Source organism: Anarhichas minor, unplaced genomic scaffold (genome assembly GCF_050575085.1).
Source record: "Anarhichas minor isolate MPS153535 unplaced genomic scaffold, ASM5057508v1 ptg000042l, whole genome shotgun sequence".
Lineage (NCBI taxonomy): Eukaryota > Metazoa > Chordata > Actinopteri > Perciformes > Anarhichadidae > Anarhichas > Anarhichas minor.
Window position 1 is genome coordinate 7686451 of NW_027466488.1, and position 15592 is coordinate 7702042.

Genomic DNA, 15592 nt, shown 5'->3' on the forward strand with positions numbered 1-15592 from the left:
TTTTCAAGCATAAGCAGCTGATATACAGGGCAGGGTTCATAAATGGTACCAATGAAACCTTATGAAACAACAGATAAACACACAACAGTAACAGTAAAACTACACTATATATTTTGAGTTGATAGCATTTTTTCCCTGAATCACACCACGTTGGTCCCATGGCTATCTGATTTTGAATGGCATTGCTCCGCCCAAACAAGCCAAGCTTAAGGATTAAACAATCGAATAAAGTGCTTCCAACAAACACAGCACCGTGGATCTAAAAGAGCTGGCAGAGTTGGAGGCAGTTGACACTCAGTGCTTAGCTGTGAGGTATTGGTGAGAAGCAGAGGGAAAATGTGTCAGTGATAGGTGCTTCCTTTCTGCTGCTTTGGCTTTTATCAGAGTCTTACCATCCTCATCTCTTCCCTTTTCCCTCTCTGCACTTTCTCATGTTCCACCTCTCTCATTTCTTATCTTATTCTTTCTCACCTTTTGGGAGACACACATGCGACCAGAAAAGAGCCGACTCGTCCCTCTAAAAAAAGTTCTCACTGGTGTTCTCTCTCTTTTCTACTTTTTCCACATCATGATTACTCACAATGGGCGTTCTCCTCGGCTGTGTTTCGTCTTTTACATTCTATGTCTCTATTCAAAGTCTTCATCCATTTCGGCTTCATTTTTCATTCCTCCCTGTTTTTAATCTTTCTTCCTCGCCCTCTCTATTCTCGCCTGCAGCACCCTGCAATGCAAACACAACCTGTTCTGAGGGGAAGTGAATTATTGAAGCTGCTGCTGCCATTCCCTCTATGCAGAAGTGGGCCGCAGAGGAAGGAAGTAGGGAACGGAGGGAGGAATGAGGGTGGATGAAAGAAATGGAGAGTATAGATTTGCAAAGACAAAGGCAGGAGGGGCTCAGTGTGCAAAGCATCAGAGAAGTATAGTTTTGTTTACATCGCCTCTATGGTATGTAGAACTGTGTTAACAGTGGGACAGAATAGTGTAGTATGTAACTAACATATGCAACTATTTTAAATATGAAACAGAAGAAAGATACGCAATGGGGAAATTTAAAGTGGCTCATTATACAGGCCCAAATATATATTTCTGCTAACTTTACTTGAAAAAGGAGTTTCCTGTACTCATTACACATTCAACAGTTTCTGCCTGTCTATCATTCTGACATTGTAGAACTGTATTTTTCTGTCTATGTCCTCCTCCTCTCCTTCTCTCTGTTGTACGTATACCCTCTCTATCTATGTCTTTAACTCGTGCCAATTTGGAACATTTTCCCTCAGTGTATCAGACAGAATGTTGTTGTTGAGGGCATCTTGCAAACTGGATTGGATATGCCTTATAAATATCTGCACTGGGAAAAATAAGTACACTTATTTCTGCTTTTAAGCCTGTTAAGCGTTAGTAACAGTTACGTTTCAATCAGTCTCACACAAAACAAATTAAGATGAAATTGGTGTATAGTAACATAACAAAAAAGGAAAAGAGTTAAAAATGTAAAATGTCAAGGATCTGTATAATAATGGAGTTGTCATGTCATTGTCCAACTGCCACACCCCATGCACTATACTAAAATCAGAAACAAAAGAGATACCTTAAAGTTGCAAAGAAAAGAAAGAATAAGAGCAACTGCCGCACCACTCATTCCCGCTGGTGAAGTTTACTGCTTTGAGCATGCGGTAAACTGAATGTGACTCAGATGGTGTATCAACTCCTCTTCTCTCATCTGGATCATGGTGGCCGGATAGCAAGAAGGACTCAATAGGATTTTTGAAAAATGAGGCCTTTGCACATAAAGCAATGGGAGAACACTGGCTGTATTGGTTGTCAGTGCACTTTCTTACCTGGAAATCGTTCTTACGTGATCCTATAGACCAGAATTAGTGAATCTGGTGCTTGTCCTGATAGTATACTTTATACTATGAGGCTACTTAGACCCAGATCTTATTCATACAGGATGTGGAATGGATATGTACACAAAGTGTATTCCTTTATGTGTTTTAACAGCCTCGTCAATGGGGAGCTACCGACATGAACAATGGGTTGGGGTACACCAAAGAGCAGAGCTATGCATGCAGCTCATACATTTCCAGCATTAGTTGCATCATTCACTCCATTTTCTCTTTGGATAGTCCAGTTACAATAAAACAACCAACTGGTAGTCACACTGAACAAAACTGTTTATGTGTGAGATTATGGACAACATAAAGGTAATCACATCATAAAACGTTATTATTAGAACATTGAAAAAGATGGTTGTTGCTTCAGCTGATGGAGCACAACACAACCTGATATCACAACGTGTTGCTCTTTTGTGTGGAAAATTCATTGCGACACAGCAGCTTGAATCAGACATTTGGGTTTAACATACCAACTATAATGTAATAATCAGACCTTAAGTATGCTTAGTATACAGTGTCAGCGTTTTGTGTGGTTTTGTCCCATCTGATGCAATTTGATTTTATATTTTTCCCCCATGCCAAGATATAACGAATATTATCAATATTAAAGATTCTACCACAGAATTGAAGTTGAAGTTCCACGTGCTTGCTGTAGATGAAGAGAGGCTGTCCAAACGCTGTCCAAAGCTTCCTGGCACAACAGACTCACTGGCACTAACAAATCACGATGTGCAGCTGTATTATTCAAAAAACATGAATAAATCATGATATGGGGCAAAAAAGAAAAATCAAACAAATAAAAAAAATACTTGAACACTGCAGGAATACAAAGTGATCATTTGTATATGAATTAATCACTAGTTGTTGCCTTGAATTATTGAGGAAAACGTAAAAAAAAAAAAAACTGACAAAAGTCTCGATGAATTGAAGTAAATGGGGACCGCTTTAACAAAGGCAAAAGCCATATCAGCTTATTCTCACAAACTCATGCAGTAATCCAAGTCCCATTTATCCAGTTAAATGCTCAAGAATTAGCAAACACATGCATCCTTGCTTAAAACCTTACTATTAAATACTACCACGCACAGACGAGTAGCACGCCTGCGCGACCGTGAAACTGTTTGCGTAAGTGTTTTATATACTAGGGTTTTAGCAATGATACGCAGTTTGTGAAGCAGTGAGCTTACGACTGGATAGATGAGACTTGAATTATACTGCACAAGTTGTTTGAGAGTTTTTAAACAGTTACTTTGATATAGTTTTGCCGTTTGTTAGATCCGGGGGTTTTCACTGGCCCGATACGGGGCTACCTACTGACTCAACTCACCATTAAAAGTACCGTCCCCTGGGGTTCAGTTTGCATGGATGTGGCAGGACCCCTAGGGGTATCAGGGAAGAACGGAGAAAAGTACCTGTTGGTGCTTGTGGACTCGATGTCAGGATACGTGACCACAAAAGCGGTAAGAAAGGCTAACGGCAACAGTGTTGTTAGCATGCTGGACCAAGTCTGTGGCTACTTAGGAGTGCCTAAGGAGCTCAGAACTGACAACGGCACGCACTTTCGTAACGCCAAGGTGGACCAATGGTGCCAACAGAATGGGGTAATGAGGATCTTCTCTCCCCCATACACTCCCCAGGCCAATGGGGTGGTGGAAAGGACCATTGGTTTGGTGAAAAGTTGGATTGGGAAAAATGCCAACTCCAGAGAATGGAGCACTAAGACCCTGGATATTGCCAGGGCCTTGAACGACCGCTACCGAAGTGACAGGCCCTCCCCTGTGGAGGAGCTGATGCACCGCCCCTTCACGTCACAGGAAGTGGAGCGGGGCTTGGAGGATAAAGAACCCAAGCTCGAGCAGAAAGTCCCACTTCGAGTAGGACAGCGAGTCTGGATCAAGGCTCAGGTCGGTGCACTTGACTCTGCAGTCAAAGCCAAGTACGACAAATCCGACATAGTGGTGAAGCATACATTATTATTATCAGTTTTACATTTGTTAGATCACTTCATAATTCTTATGTTATACACACTTGCTTTAAAATGATTATTAGATTTCATCCTTTAACTATAAGTATACTCTTTATCTTCCCTTAGCCTGATTCACATACCGAACATGTATTCCTTCATTTAAAGGCAGCTCTCCTGGGATCTCAACTCTCTTTTCTTGACACGTTGTTAAGCACAGCCCCCCAGCAACGCTTATCTTCGATTTTGGTTCACTGTGGAGGCATGTGAGGAAAGCTTTGCTTAAAGGATTCAAGTTAGCATGGTGTGAGTAATTGATATACAAATGGTCATTTTGTGGGTAAAGTATTCCTTTAATATCGTGTTCAAACAGCAATAAAATCAATTACAGCAGAATGAAATGTGAGAGGAATTTAAGACATTATGTTAACGGGTTTACATAAAAACGTTACATTTTCCATGATCTATGTAATGGTTTATTGAAAAGCCTGACCACACTGAGAATACTTTACCCATAGGAGATATGAATGCTGTAATTGGTATCCGGGGGATTTCATGCACTTTCAGCTTCCTTTAAGATCCCCACTTCTCTAATTGCTGCTTTTTGTTTGGCAGTGAATGCTTTGAATCCATGCCCAAGAAAATATGTTTTTTATTGGTGCCAAATTGAATTGAAAATTGTTGATGCAATATGAATGCGCTTCGCAATGGTATCGGCTCCTGCCAGAGTGCTGATGAATGTACTTTGGCTCGGTTTTGGAGCCGATACTACCCGTTCAGATGTTTGTGAGCAAACCCCGGGTTCACTTTTAGTTTTAGCTGTTGTCCTTGAGCTTGACGAGTGGTTTTAATTGAAGTCTTTTATTAACGCTAATAAAGACAGTCATTTGAAGGTGTGTCGTAGGGGGATAGAACATGTGTATCCAATGAATCTATTTATTTGTCATTTTTTACATGTTAATCCTCCTCTTGCATCTTAGATACTCCTGTTTCAGTTCACCCTGCTGAAGTGTCCTGAAATCCAGTTTTTTTTAACAGCCACTGTCGCAAAACATAATCTATGACTCTAAGCAAACATCTCCCACAGAGATCAGTATTACATGATGCTATCAGATTATTGTTACCATGCCAATCATAGAGGAGTCAGGGACTGTTGTCAGTTTGTAGCTGCGTTTGAAGTGTTTACATCTCTTTTATCACATTCCTTGGTGTGTGTGTGGACATCAGTTGACAAAGCAAGCATATTGTTGAGAGTGTATGTTTATGTACATGTGTGTATACTTTACACCTCTTCTTTTTCCCTCTCTTTTGCCTTCCTTCTACGCCTCTTATCTCCCTGTTTCTGCCTGCTGTAATTAGAGTTGTAATCAATGATCAGACGCCTTCCATCACTGGTTAATATCTGATCTTGCTTTAATGAATCATGTCCATATTAAAAATGTAACTTGCTCACCACCTACTGTAGCTTCGTACCGTATATATATATGTATTCCTTCTGTGTAATTTGTGCAGCTTTGTGCTCTTGCATTTAGACCTGATTATGCATACTCACAGCCGCACACTCGGCACAAACAGAAACACACATGGGCATGAATGCACTGTATGTTTTCCCCGTCTTCTCTCAGGGTGGGTGAATCATCTCTCTTGACCTCATTACAAATGCTGAGTGATCAATATGATTGTTCATTTGAGCTTGGCTGTAAATGGGAACACACTTCACTACATTTTGAACTCTTGGGATGAAGAGTAGGTCATAGGGCCTAGAGGGAAAATGAAGCCACTTGTGTGGTTGTGGTTTGGGGCTTTAACTTCAGGATTTAATGATGGAGCCCACACACCACACCTCTTTGATTCAGTAATAGCAGTTTGATATAAATAACAGAATATGAGTGCTGATAAAAGTGAAGAGACAAAGAAAAGTCAAGTAGCCCGCCAATGAAACTCCAACTGTCAGTCACAGTAAATTGTCTTTGTAGGTGAGGTTTTTTTTCCCACTATCTTCTCACACTGCTCAGAGCTGAACTGGGATAGATGTAAAGCCAACCACCGGGGAGGTGCAAAGATGTCTTTACACAGGGGAACTGATCACAGAACAGCCATTATCAGAAGCTGCAGGAGGTGACAAGGTCAGAGGAGATGTGCTGTCTTCCTGGCTGGCTGTCTTAAATACAACTGAGCACACTCCAAGGAAGGTTTTAAAGGGCTTGTTTTCCCTTTGACACATCTTCACATCTTCTTTTCTGATGATTAAAATATATCAGCGAATTCAGTCACCGTGACGTCACCTAATGGTTTGTGTACTGTCGAGTTCGACATTTTGGCCGTCGCCATCTTGGTTTTTTGGCAGTTGCCATCCTGGGTTTTTGCAACATAAAGTGAAATGAGAGGGCGGAGCTAAGTACAACATAACATTGAAGAAAACATTTTATTAGATGACGAAAATGGTTACAATGAACTCGCATGAACTGAAAACACACTGTGAAAGTGTTGAAGTTGCATGACGAAAAAATGGACAACTCCCAGTTAGTGACCTGTCAATCACAAGGTAGCCTCCCTTAGCATACTCTGCTTTATTGTCTATTTCACTCTAAATGGGACCATAATATAATAAATAAACATCATGCTGTATTTAAGAAGACTTGAAACTAGCGTTTGAGACCATAGGGTAGGGTAATAGACTTCTATATACAATCTGACTTCTTTTTGCAACCAAAGGAGTCGCCCCCTTATGGCTATTTGAAAGAATACAAGTTTAAGGCACTTTCACATTGGCTTCACTCTTCAGACCCAGAGATTGCCGCCTGGTTCTGAGTGTCCAACAGACCAGTTACTGTATTTATTCTAATCTGTTCCTATTTGTTCCTTTCACGCATACACAAACACTCACAAAGACATGCTTATTATTTGTTCTATTCCTTATTGGCATATGTGGTATTTGGTAGAAATGTATCAGAAGGGTGGGGAGTGGATGGGACTGTGAGCCTGCAGCCTTCTCAATAATGAAGGACCACAAAGGGCAACACCTGAAGTAGGACGATTTCTATACCTTACCTTGATCGGCATAGGTCTTGACATCCTCACAGATATGGCTGTGGTTCAGAAAGTGACTCAACCCGGGCATTGTTGCTGGGCCTCCAGCAGAGAGGAGATATTTTAAATGATGGGACATTTCCAAATAGTATTCTGGATAGGTAATGTAAGGCCAATGGTGAGACATGTATCTGTGAGGTAATTTGAAGTAAAGGGCTTTGAGAATGAAGGAATGCTCTCACAAATGCATGTTTAAATATTACACATACACACACACCTGCACACCTACACACACACACACACACACACACACACACACACACACGCACACACACACACACACACACACACACACACACACACACGGGTTTACCAATTCTCCACAGGACTCATTTCATAAACTAAATATTGAATTACTCAGTGATGCTCCAGCAGAAGTGTTTCATAGAAATAAAATACAGAACAAGGGTCCATCACGCATATTGACTATCTAACACACTTACAACACACACCATTACTGTACACACAGGCACACACACACACATTATTGAATGAGAGCAGGCGGTACTCTGTAGTCTGCTGTGGTTGTAATAGCCTCATTATTCATCGGTGTGCTCTGCTTATACACTCAGCTAAGCCAAAAGGAGTAAAACCAGAACCTATTATAAACACACGCACAAGCACACATACAGTACAAACTCATACACACATATTTTGTACATATCCTCCAGCACCGTCCTTGCATCCCATATATTCATTGTTCCAAATCAACCTTAAACGTGCAACAAATTATCTTGGCCACTTGGGGGCAGCATAAAAAACAAACACACAACTTTGACATATTATCACCTTTTAAGTTGATATGTTGAACTTGTTAGCAAACGTTTGCACATTTACACATCCGGCAGAGTAAGTCCAATATTCACTCTTTTAGCTCTGTTTTTAGTCTCCACCAACTCCTAACTCCAAGATATCTGTTTCTTTAGCTGCTAACTACTCGTTGCTTATTGTGTCTGTTTGGCAGTAGAGGAAGTAAACATTGAGTTTTGAAAAAAGTTGCTTTGTGAGTGAGAACACCAAAACGGTAAAGTTGTGGTCCACATAGCTAAACAATGAGCTCTCTATGAGCGACCCCTTTCCCACTTTTCTTTGGGGGGGGGACCATTCCCTCACCTGTCTTAATGTTTGCTAAGGTGCTAGAAGCATCAATGAGTCAAAACTGATAGAAGAGATATCTGCACACTTCGGCACACTTAGATCTAGTACTGAATAGAATACTGTGAGGCATACAAATGGAAGCCATACTGTTTATTAGGGCTGTTAATAATTAACCGTTTAACCTTTCACCGACTATGATCATTTTTACCGTTAATTAATTAATGCTATCAAGAATATTAAAAAAGGAAAAATGAAAGGAGCACAGATGGTTGCTTCTGTGTTTTAAAACCTTTTAAGCTCGGAGCCGTTTTTGAGGTCTCTGAGCGAAAAAGCATAGCCCTACAAAACTGACCATAGCTCTGTAACTACAAGGTCGATTTTAATAATTTTTGTTGATATAATCAGATCACAACACCTGTGACATAGTTTACATAGGTCATATTGTGAATATGTTGCTGGTTAATATAGAAAATAAGACATAACACAGCTGAAAGTGAAAATATTCAGCCTCGCCTGGGAAAAATGCACTTTCAGTGATAAAAGGTTATTGAAATAATGCAGCTAGCTCCCTGAAACTTTCCCAAGTCATAGCATAACTGATCAGTAGTTATTAAAAAAAGGTTAAAGTGGAATAAAGTGGAATAAAGTTAAGAATAAGAGGTTTTAGTCAGGCGAGGCCATCATTTTCGAACCAGCTGTTGCAGCTCTTACATTGTACTTTTATACACTATATAACTATATATTTCACTTTCTTTATCACTCATATGATTCAATACATCCAAATACAGATAATAGGAATCATATTCATATTCATAACATCATCAGAGCCAGTTTTGGCTGTCATCTGTAGGATTTTCTCATTTCATGTGTGTGTGTGTGTGGCTGCATGGCAGCCTATCCTCGGTCGATTTCCAAAAACAACCCCTCCTTAGACGCGTCACAGGCTTAGGAAGACTCATGCCAAGTTTGGTGGTGATCGTCAAAAGATTTCATACAATAAAGTTGCCAGAAGTGACGCGTGTACCCCGGCGGAAATTTCCGGTCGCAGGCAGTCTGACCACTCGCCCAAGCCCCCTTGACCGCTCTTATTCTGGAAACAAGTCGGAAGTCAACAGTATGCAGTTGGCAGCAATGACTACAGCTTTGGAACGGAAATTCCGCGACGTTATTATCCATATTTTCATAAAACTTGGGCGCATACCCACGATTTTCTTCGGCGAAGTTCAGCATGAAGGTACGTTTGATCGCCCACAACGGTTTAGTGTTTGTACGGATCGTAAAAAAGAAGTTAGTTACGTGTTCCGCCACGTGTGCTAATGCTATTACATGCTTTGTATGACTGGGTAGCCGTTAGCATGAGGGTACAAACATTGATTTACTGTACTCATAGCGCCGATTTCTGGCCCGGATTTGGTGCTTTTATGCCACGATATACTTTTGCTTATATGAGTAGCCTATAGTTGTCTTTGGAGTTTATAATAAGTGACTTATATGATGTTGTTGTCCAGACGTTGCTGGTTCATCGAAAAAAAAAAAGTGGCCGTGTCCACACTACTGGCTAACAATCATGCTATTTTCCGCATGTGAGTTCTGAGCCCCCAAATTTGGGGGCGGCGAGATTAAGAGGTTTTAACCCCCTTTACTTTAATCAGCAGGTGGCAAGACACAGGACCTTAGCTTGGGTCTCCTCACGGATCTTAAGGAGTTGTAGCATTTATTCACAGACAAACAGACTTGAATACATACTGCACTGCTATGTTCACAACTGAATCATTACTATACGTTATACTAATTGCCAGACAGACGCGCTCTCTCTCTCTCTCTCTCTCTCTCTCTCTCTCTCTCTCTCTCTCTCTCCCTCCACCGGACACTCGCTAACGATGCGCTGGGTTTGCAATACAATGACAGAAACCCTGACATAGTTTTCCAGGCAGACACACAGCTGACAACATAGCAGCTAAATAAATGCGGTGAAGACTAATATAGCTGCATGTACCCACGACAATGCACGCGACATCGTGGCTGCTGACTCAGTTGCCTGTTTCGTGCATACACTGCAGATAAATTATGGATTTGACCTGTTTGTGCATCGAGTTATCGTTGCAGCTGGGCGGCTTGTTAGGAGCTTCAATCACGGTACTCTACATGGAAGGCACTAATGATCGGATAGCAAGGGTCGGCTATTGGTCCGAAAATATAATTCAAAATCAGCATCACTACTTGTTGTAAAATACAAAAAAAGGTAGATAAAAACATGCATACAATTAGGAAGCACTCAGACTAGTGGCTGAAAGTCAGTTTTTGGTTGCCTGCTTTTATTAAGGGGCTTTTATTGTCAGTCTGAACTTGTGAGTAGCTCCCAAAGACTCCTGGTGGTCTTTTCATTGTTGTCTTGACCTTTTTCAGCAGAGCCTCTCAGCTAATTAACGCTTCAAATAGATGCCAAGTGTACTAATAAAATGAAAGTCATTGAGAAAAAGGCAGGCTCCGCTGGGAGGGGGAGAAGGGATACGCATGTGCATTTGTGTGAAAAGGATTGAACCCAAAATACAATTTAAAGGTATAAAAAAAAAAAGGTATAAAGCGTCTGTCTGACCACAAATGTAACAAAACCTAGACAGTGTAGTTAAAGACAGAAGATTAATAAAAGCATTGATTCAGTTGGTGCTCACCTGCACAAACAAACAACTGGGAATTTAAAACAAAACTGGAAAATAGAGACGATTGGTCGAAAGTGTTAAAACAAGCCTTTAAAATACATCTGAGAGTTGAAACGGATATTAAAGGTTGTTATGCAGAACCACATTTTGGAGGTATCTGGTTATTTACAGTTTAAAAGACAGAGGAATTGTGAGTGGAGGGTTAAACCAAATTTAAAAAAGCAACACAACAGTACATCCAGATAAGACACATAGAGGACAAGGAAGGATTCATTTCACTTAAAGTTGTGGAGTTGCAATATTGTATTTGTGTACTGTACAGGTCTTCAACACATGGTGCATTTTCCTTATTTGGATAATATCATAAATACATCCCAATCTACTTATTGCATATTGATGCAAATAATGTAAATGAAAAGGAAATGATCATACATTTGGCACAGCACAGCACATTACCACATGCTAATAGATGGCTTTTTAGCTATTGAGGCATCAGGCGTCATCACTTTGCATTTGAATTCTACCTTGACCAATTTAAATGGCTGCAAAGAGGCAGCCAGCTAAGGAGCACAAAGTTGTTGTAGCTCCAAGCAGTGCTCAGAAGTGCGTTTTATCCCATAAGTAATGACCATTCATTGAGAGACAGTGACCTCAACAACCTCCAGATGAGTTGGAAGAGAAGCTGAGCTAGAGAATCAGCTGATTATGTGCGAGCGAGAAAGAGACAACCAGAGAAACTCAAACAGAGGGAGCGAGTGAGAGGATGTGGAGGTGTAATAACTCTATAGGCTACGGCTCAGTGCCCGTAAGGATTCATGGCTAACTAGAATATATACGCTTGAGCAAGTAGATTGTGTGTGTGCATGTGATTATCTCTCTCCCTCTCTCTTTACGTTTGAATATTTCATATTTTGATGGCGTGTTAAGCATGTGTTGTGAGAAAGTGTGTTTAAAAAGTAAAGCAGTGACAATGGTGCCTGTGCTTCTCGCTGCGTTGTCTGCCTTCAGTTCAACACTTCATTTAGCTTATGTTCAAACAGCAGTCAAAGACCTGAATGTCCAGACTGAATGTGCCACTGAAAGGAGTTTTCTCTGCTGGGGTGCAGTTCTTTGCTGAGCTTTCATTATATCCATCCTACATGCAATCAGGGGAGGATCCTGCATGTTTAAAGGGTTAGCATTCTGTCGGTCAAAATAATAAATATCATCTGATTTTGTCCTTCAGGTTTGTAAATAAGCTGCTGCTCTTTTAAAATGTGTTTTTGTGACATTTGGATTAATAATTCATATTTTGTCTTTTTTTCAGCAAAACTATTCATGTAAACACAGCAGTTGAGCAAAATTGCATTTGCTTTTTAGTCGTCTCCAGGGCTATTTACAACAAGTTGAAGCCCAAAGAGTCTATCTAAACTACAAAAAAATCTCCCTCGTTCTGTCTTACTCACTCCTCTTTTTCTTCTCTCTCCTCATCTACCTTTCTTTTCCTCATCTCCACCACACCTCATTATCTCGACTACCATCCTACTTCCTGTCTTTCTGCATCCACACACCTTTTCATTCTCTTAATGTCCTTTTTGCTCCCTCTCTATCTCATTCATGATTCCCTCATGTCTCTTTCTCTGACAGCATCCTACCCCTCCTCCTTCCCACCCTCTTCTGCTCCATCTCCTCCATTCTTTCCTCATTATTAGCTTTGTTTGCACCTGTTGTATTCACTACCAGCCACCAGTAATGTATATTTACTGTCTTCAGCGGCCTTGCCTCATCCAGCATGTGCAGCGTGTGAGAGTACATCTTCTTCCTCCCTTGGCTTACACAGAGTCTTTCCTACTGTCTCAGGCAACATCAACACCTATTATTTACTGTGTGATTTATTTATGAATTAGATCTTTTAACTTTTTTCTTACATCCATTTCCTAGGGAGGGGAGGATGGCAGGGCTGATTAATTGTGGAGAGGGTTGCCGTGCACAGCCGAAGCACCTTCCTATATATGCATATATACACACATACACACACACCTTCAAGATATTGCATAGACACTCACTCACATGTGTGCGTGCGTAACAGGGCTATATAACCTAAGGGACACACACACAGTCATGCACAATGTGAACAGAAAAACACGTTCACCGGAAGGACATTGTTGCTTTAACCTTTCTCCAGAAGAACAGACTTCCTTCACATGGACTGGCCTATCTGAATGTTTAATCTTACTCCTCCACTGAGACCATTTTGTATCTGTGTGCCTGTTTATACTTGCATTTACAGCATTTCTATCTAAATATATCTGTACTGTATCTATAGAATATGTCAAGTATGCACTAACGATGAATGTCATATTGCGGCAGCACACACAAGGGTTTGCCCTGATAAAATGACATCATACTGTGTGTCACGCACGTTGAAGTTAAGCAACGTTCTCTGACACTTGTGGCATGACGCTGTCGTGGTTCTTGGAATGACTTGGTTGTGCTTGGAAACTTCCAGGTGTGCATGTGTATAAACTGTGTCAGTGTGTGTACTCGGTATTTCTGAAGAAAAATAGCATTGCTCTGAGGGCAGCAATCCTTCATCAATCCTTGATGAATAAATGTTGAGATTTCTAGCTAAGAAATTCACATTTCCTCAGGTGGGTGTCATATTTTCTAACGTTCATCTGATACAGAACTTTGTAAGTGTAAAATGCATTAAATGGGTGCCCCACTCGGGTAACCACTGACTATCCAGCATCAGAGCAAACACCAGGTTTTGTTACAAGAAGGGCAAAATAAACAAGAGAGACTAATTGTCTTATTTAAGAACACAAAATGCTTCACCTTGGAGTTGTAAAACATATGCATAAATACATCAAGTGTGAGTGCAAGCTCACCCACAAATACCCCCACACAAAGGCTTCTCAAGGGATTCTATTCTTAAGTACATGTAATGCAGTAAACAGACACAAAATAACTTTTACACACACACACTCACATCTGGATGGGCTCTAACTGAGTGCAGGTGAACTCAACTTTCCTCCTTGAGGTTCCCTTTGGAATTTCATTACCTGTACTCGGTGCTTATCGATCTTGTTATATACTATAGGCCAAGTAACTGCTAAATAATTCAGTCTGGTTAAATAGGGCTGTTCCATTATTCAGAAGCGTGGCACAATGTAATTAATATTGTAGAGATATGTGACAGGCCTGGTGGCATTTCACTCAGTGGCAGCACATCGCTCGCTCTCTACTTTGGCTTTCTCTACTCTCCGCATGTCTTTGTCATCGTCTTTTCTCACTTTTTTCTTTCCTTTTTTTGAACAGTTTCTTCCTCTTCACCTCCTCTTGTTATTTTCTTTCTGTTCTTTTTGCTCCTTTTCTTTTCTTTTCTTTCTTGACTTACTAATGTACTTTTTCTCTTCCAACCTCGCCCTGTCTCTTTATTTCAATCTCATCCACCTCCTCCACTCTTCACGGCTTCTAATGTTCGTGTTGAAAAGTTTTTTCGCGAGACTAAAACAGCATCTGGGGATTTTCCCAACGAGTTGTGTGTGTGCACGTGTTTGCGTGCGTGCACACTATGGAGTCGCTTGTCTTTTTATTGTGACATATATTTCTCAGCTTCTTCCATAATGACCCATATTGTGCTGATGTTGTTAAGATGTGACAGAATACTCCGTTTGACAGAATATCCAGAATATCTAAACCCCGGCATTGCTTGCTGTACATACAGTGTATGAGAAAAGCAGAAGAAAAGCTTTGTTTCTGCTGTATCTCATGCTCATTACAGTGTCGTTGAGCAAGGTGTTGCTGAATGCTAGCATGCTTCTGAGCGACGTAACCGCCATTGTAAAAATCCCCCATCCTACTTCTATCCTAAATCTGTCCGTCATTACCGCTTTGTTATTAGTGCCAATAGAACGTTAATGCTAAACGTTCATTCAGTTTATTCAAAAGACGTTTGAACCAATGACTTCTGTCTCATATCTGTCTGCAAATTAATTGTGGAGTGGTTTATTCTCCGACGAAGGAGGTTAAATAAAAATGAATGTTGCATCACAGCTGAATTATCTATGGTAGCTTCCTCCATTTGGACTTACTAGCTCTCTTTTCCTTGAAAGGTCAGCTCCATCACGATGGCTTGCTATTGGTCAAATGGCAGGTCATCTCAATGCAAAAAAGTAGTGTGGATTTACGCGTAAAATAACAAAAGGCTGGTGTGATAGCCTTTTGTGAGCTGGCAGGTTGGCAAAGGGAGGGTACAGGTGTGTATATTGACATACTGTCACTCACAGCCTTGAGTTTTACGAGGAAGCCTCCTTGGCCTTGTCCCCCCTTTCTTCATGCAGCCAATTAGGAGCCATCTCCTCTTGCTCTCATCAACGCTCCTCCTCCACTCTTGTCAAAGATATTTGACACAACAGGGGAGAGGAGACTTCAAAAGACTCTGTTGTCTTGTTTTTCCCCCCTCATTTTTCTCTTTCTGAATCCCAGAGTGAAACTACAGAGGTGCCGGGATGACAACACAGAGAGCTCAAAGGCCTGACACTTTCTGTGTGTGCAAAAAAAAGTGAACTGAAACGATGGTTAATGGTAATGTTTGTGTGTTTGTATGTTTATTTCTGTATTTAACCGACGCACACAAACACTCTAAATGTTGAAGCCACTCAAGCTGACTTCCTCTAAAAAAGCTGATTTACACTTATTGTTTCTCACGTTTGTTACACCACAGACTGAAACTCTGTTAAACATGTTGATTAAATACTATAATTTTATGTTGGTTGTACAAAATTACTCTCCCATGACCAATTTCACTCTATTTTTGAAATTCATTACTACCCTCTTTAAGGATCCAGAGTGGCACTCAGCCTGTGATTTTCCCTTCAGAGTTCCTCACTTCATCTTTGAAG

General features: G+C 40.7%; 1 protein-coding gene across 1 annotated transcript in view; it reads left to right on the forward strand.

The window, feature by feature from the left end:
* The first annotated feature begins 3256 nt into the window (after nucleotides 1–3256).
* Nucleotides 3257–15592, forward strand: part of mdga1 (MAM domain containing glycosylphosphatidylinositol anchor 1) — a 152977-nt gene continuing 140641 nt past the window's right edge. Inside the window, exon 1 of the mRNA XM_076109762.1 lies at nucleotides 3257–3853. Coding sequence (XP_075965877.1) covers nucleotides 3257–3853 — 597 coding nt within the window. The remainder of the gene's footprint in view (nucleotides 3854–15592) is intronic.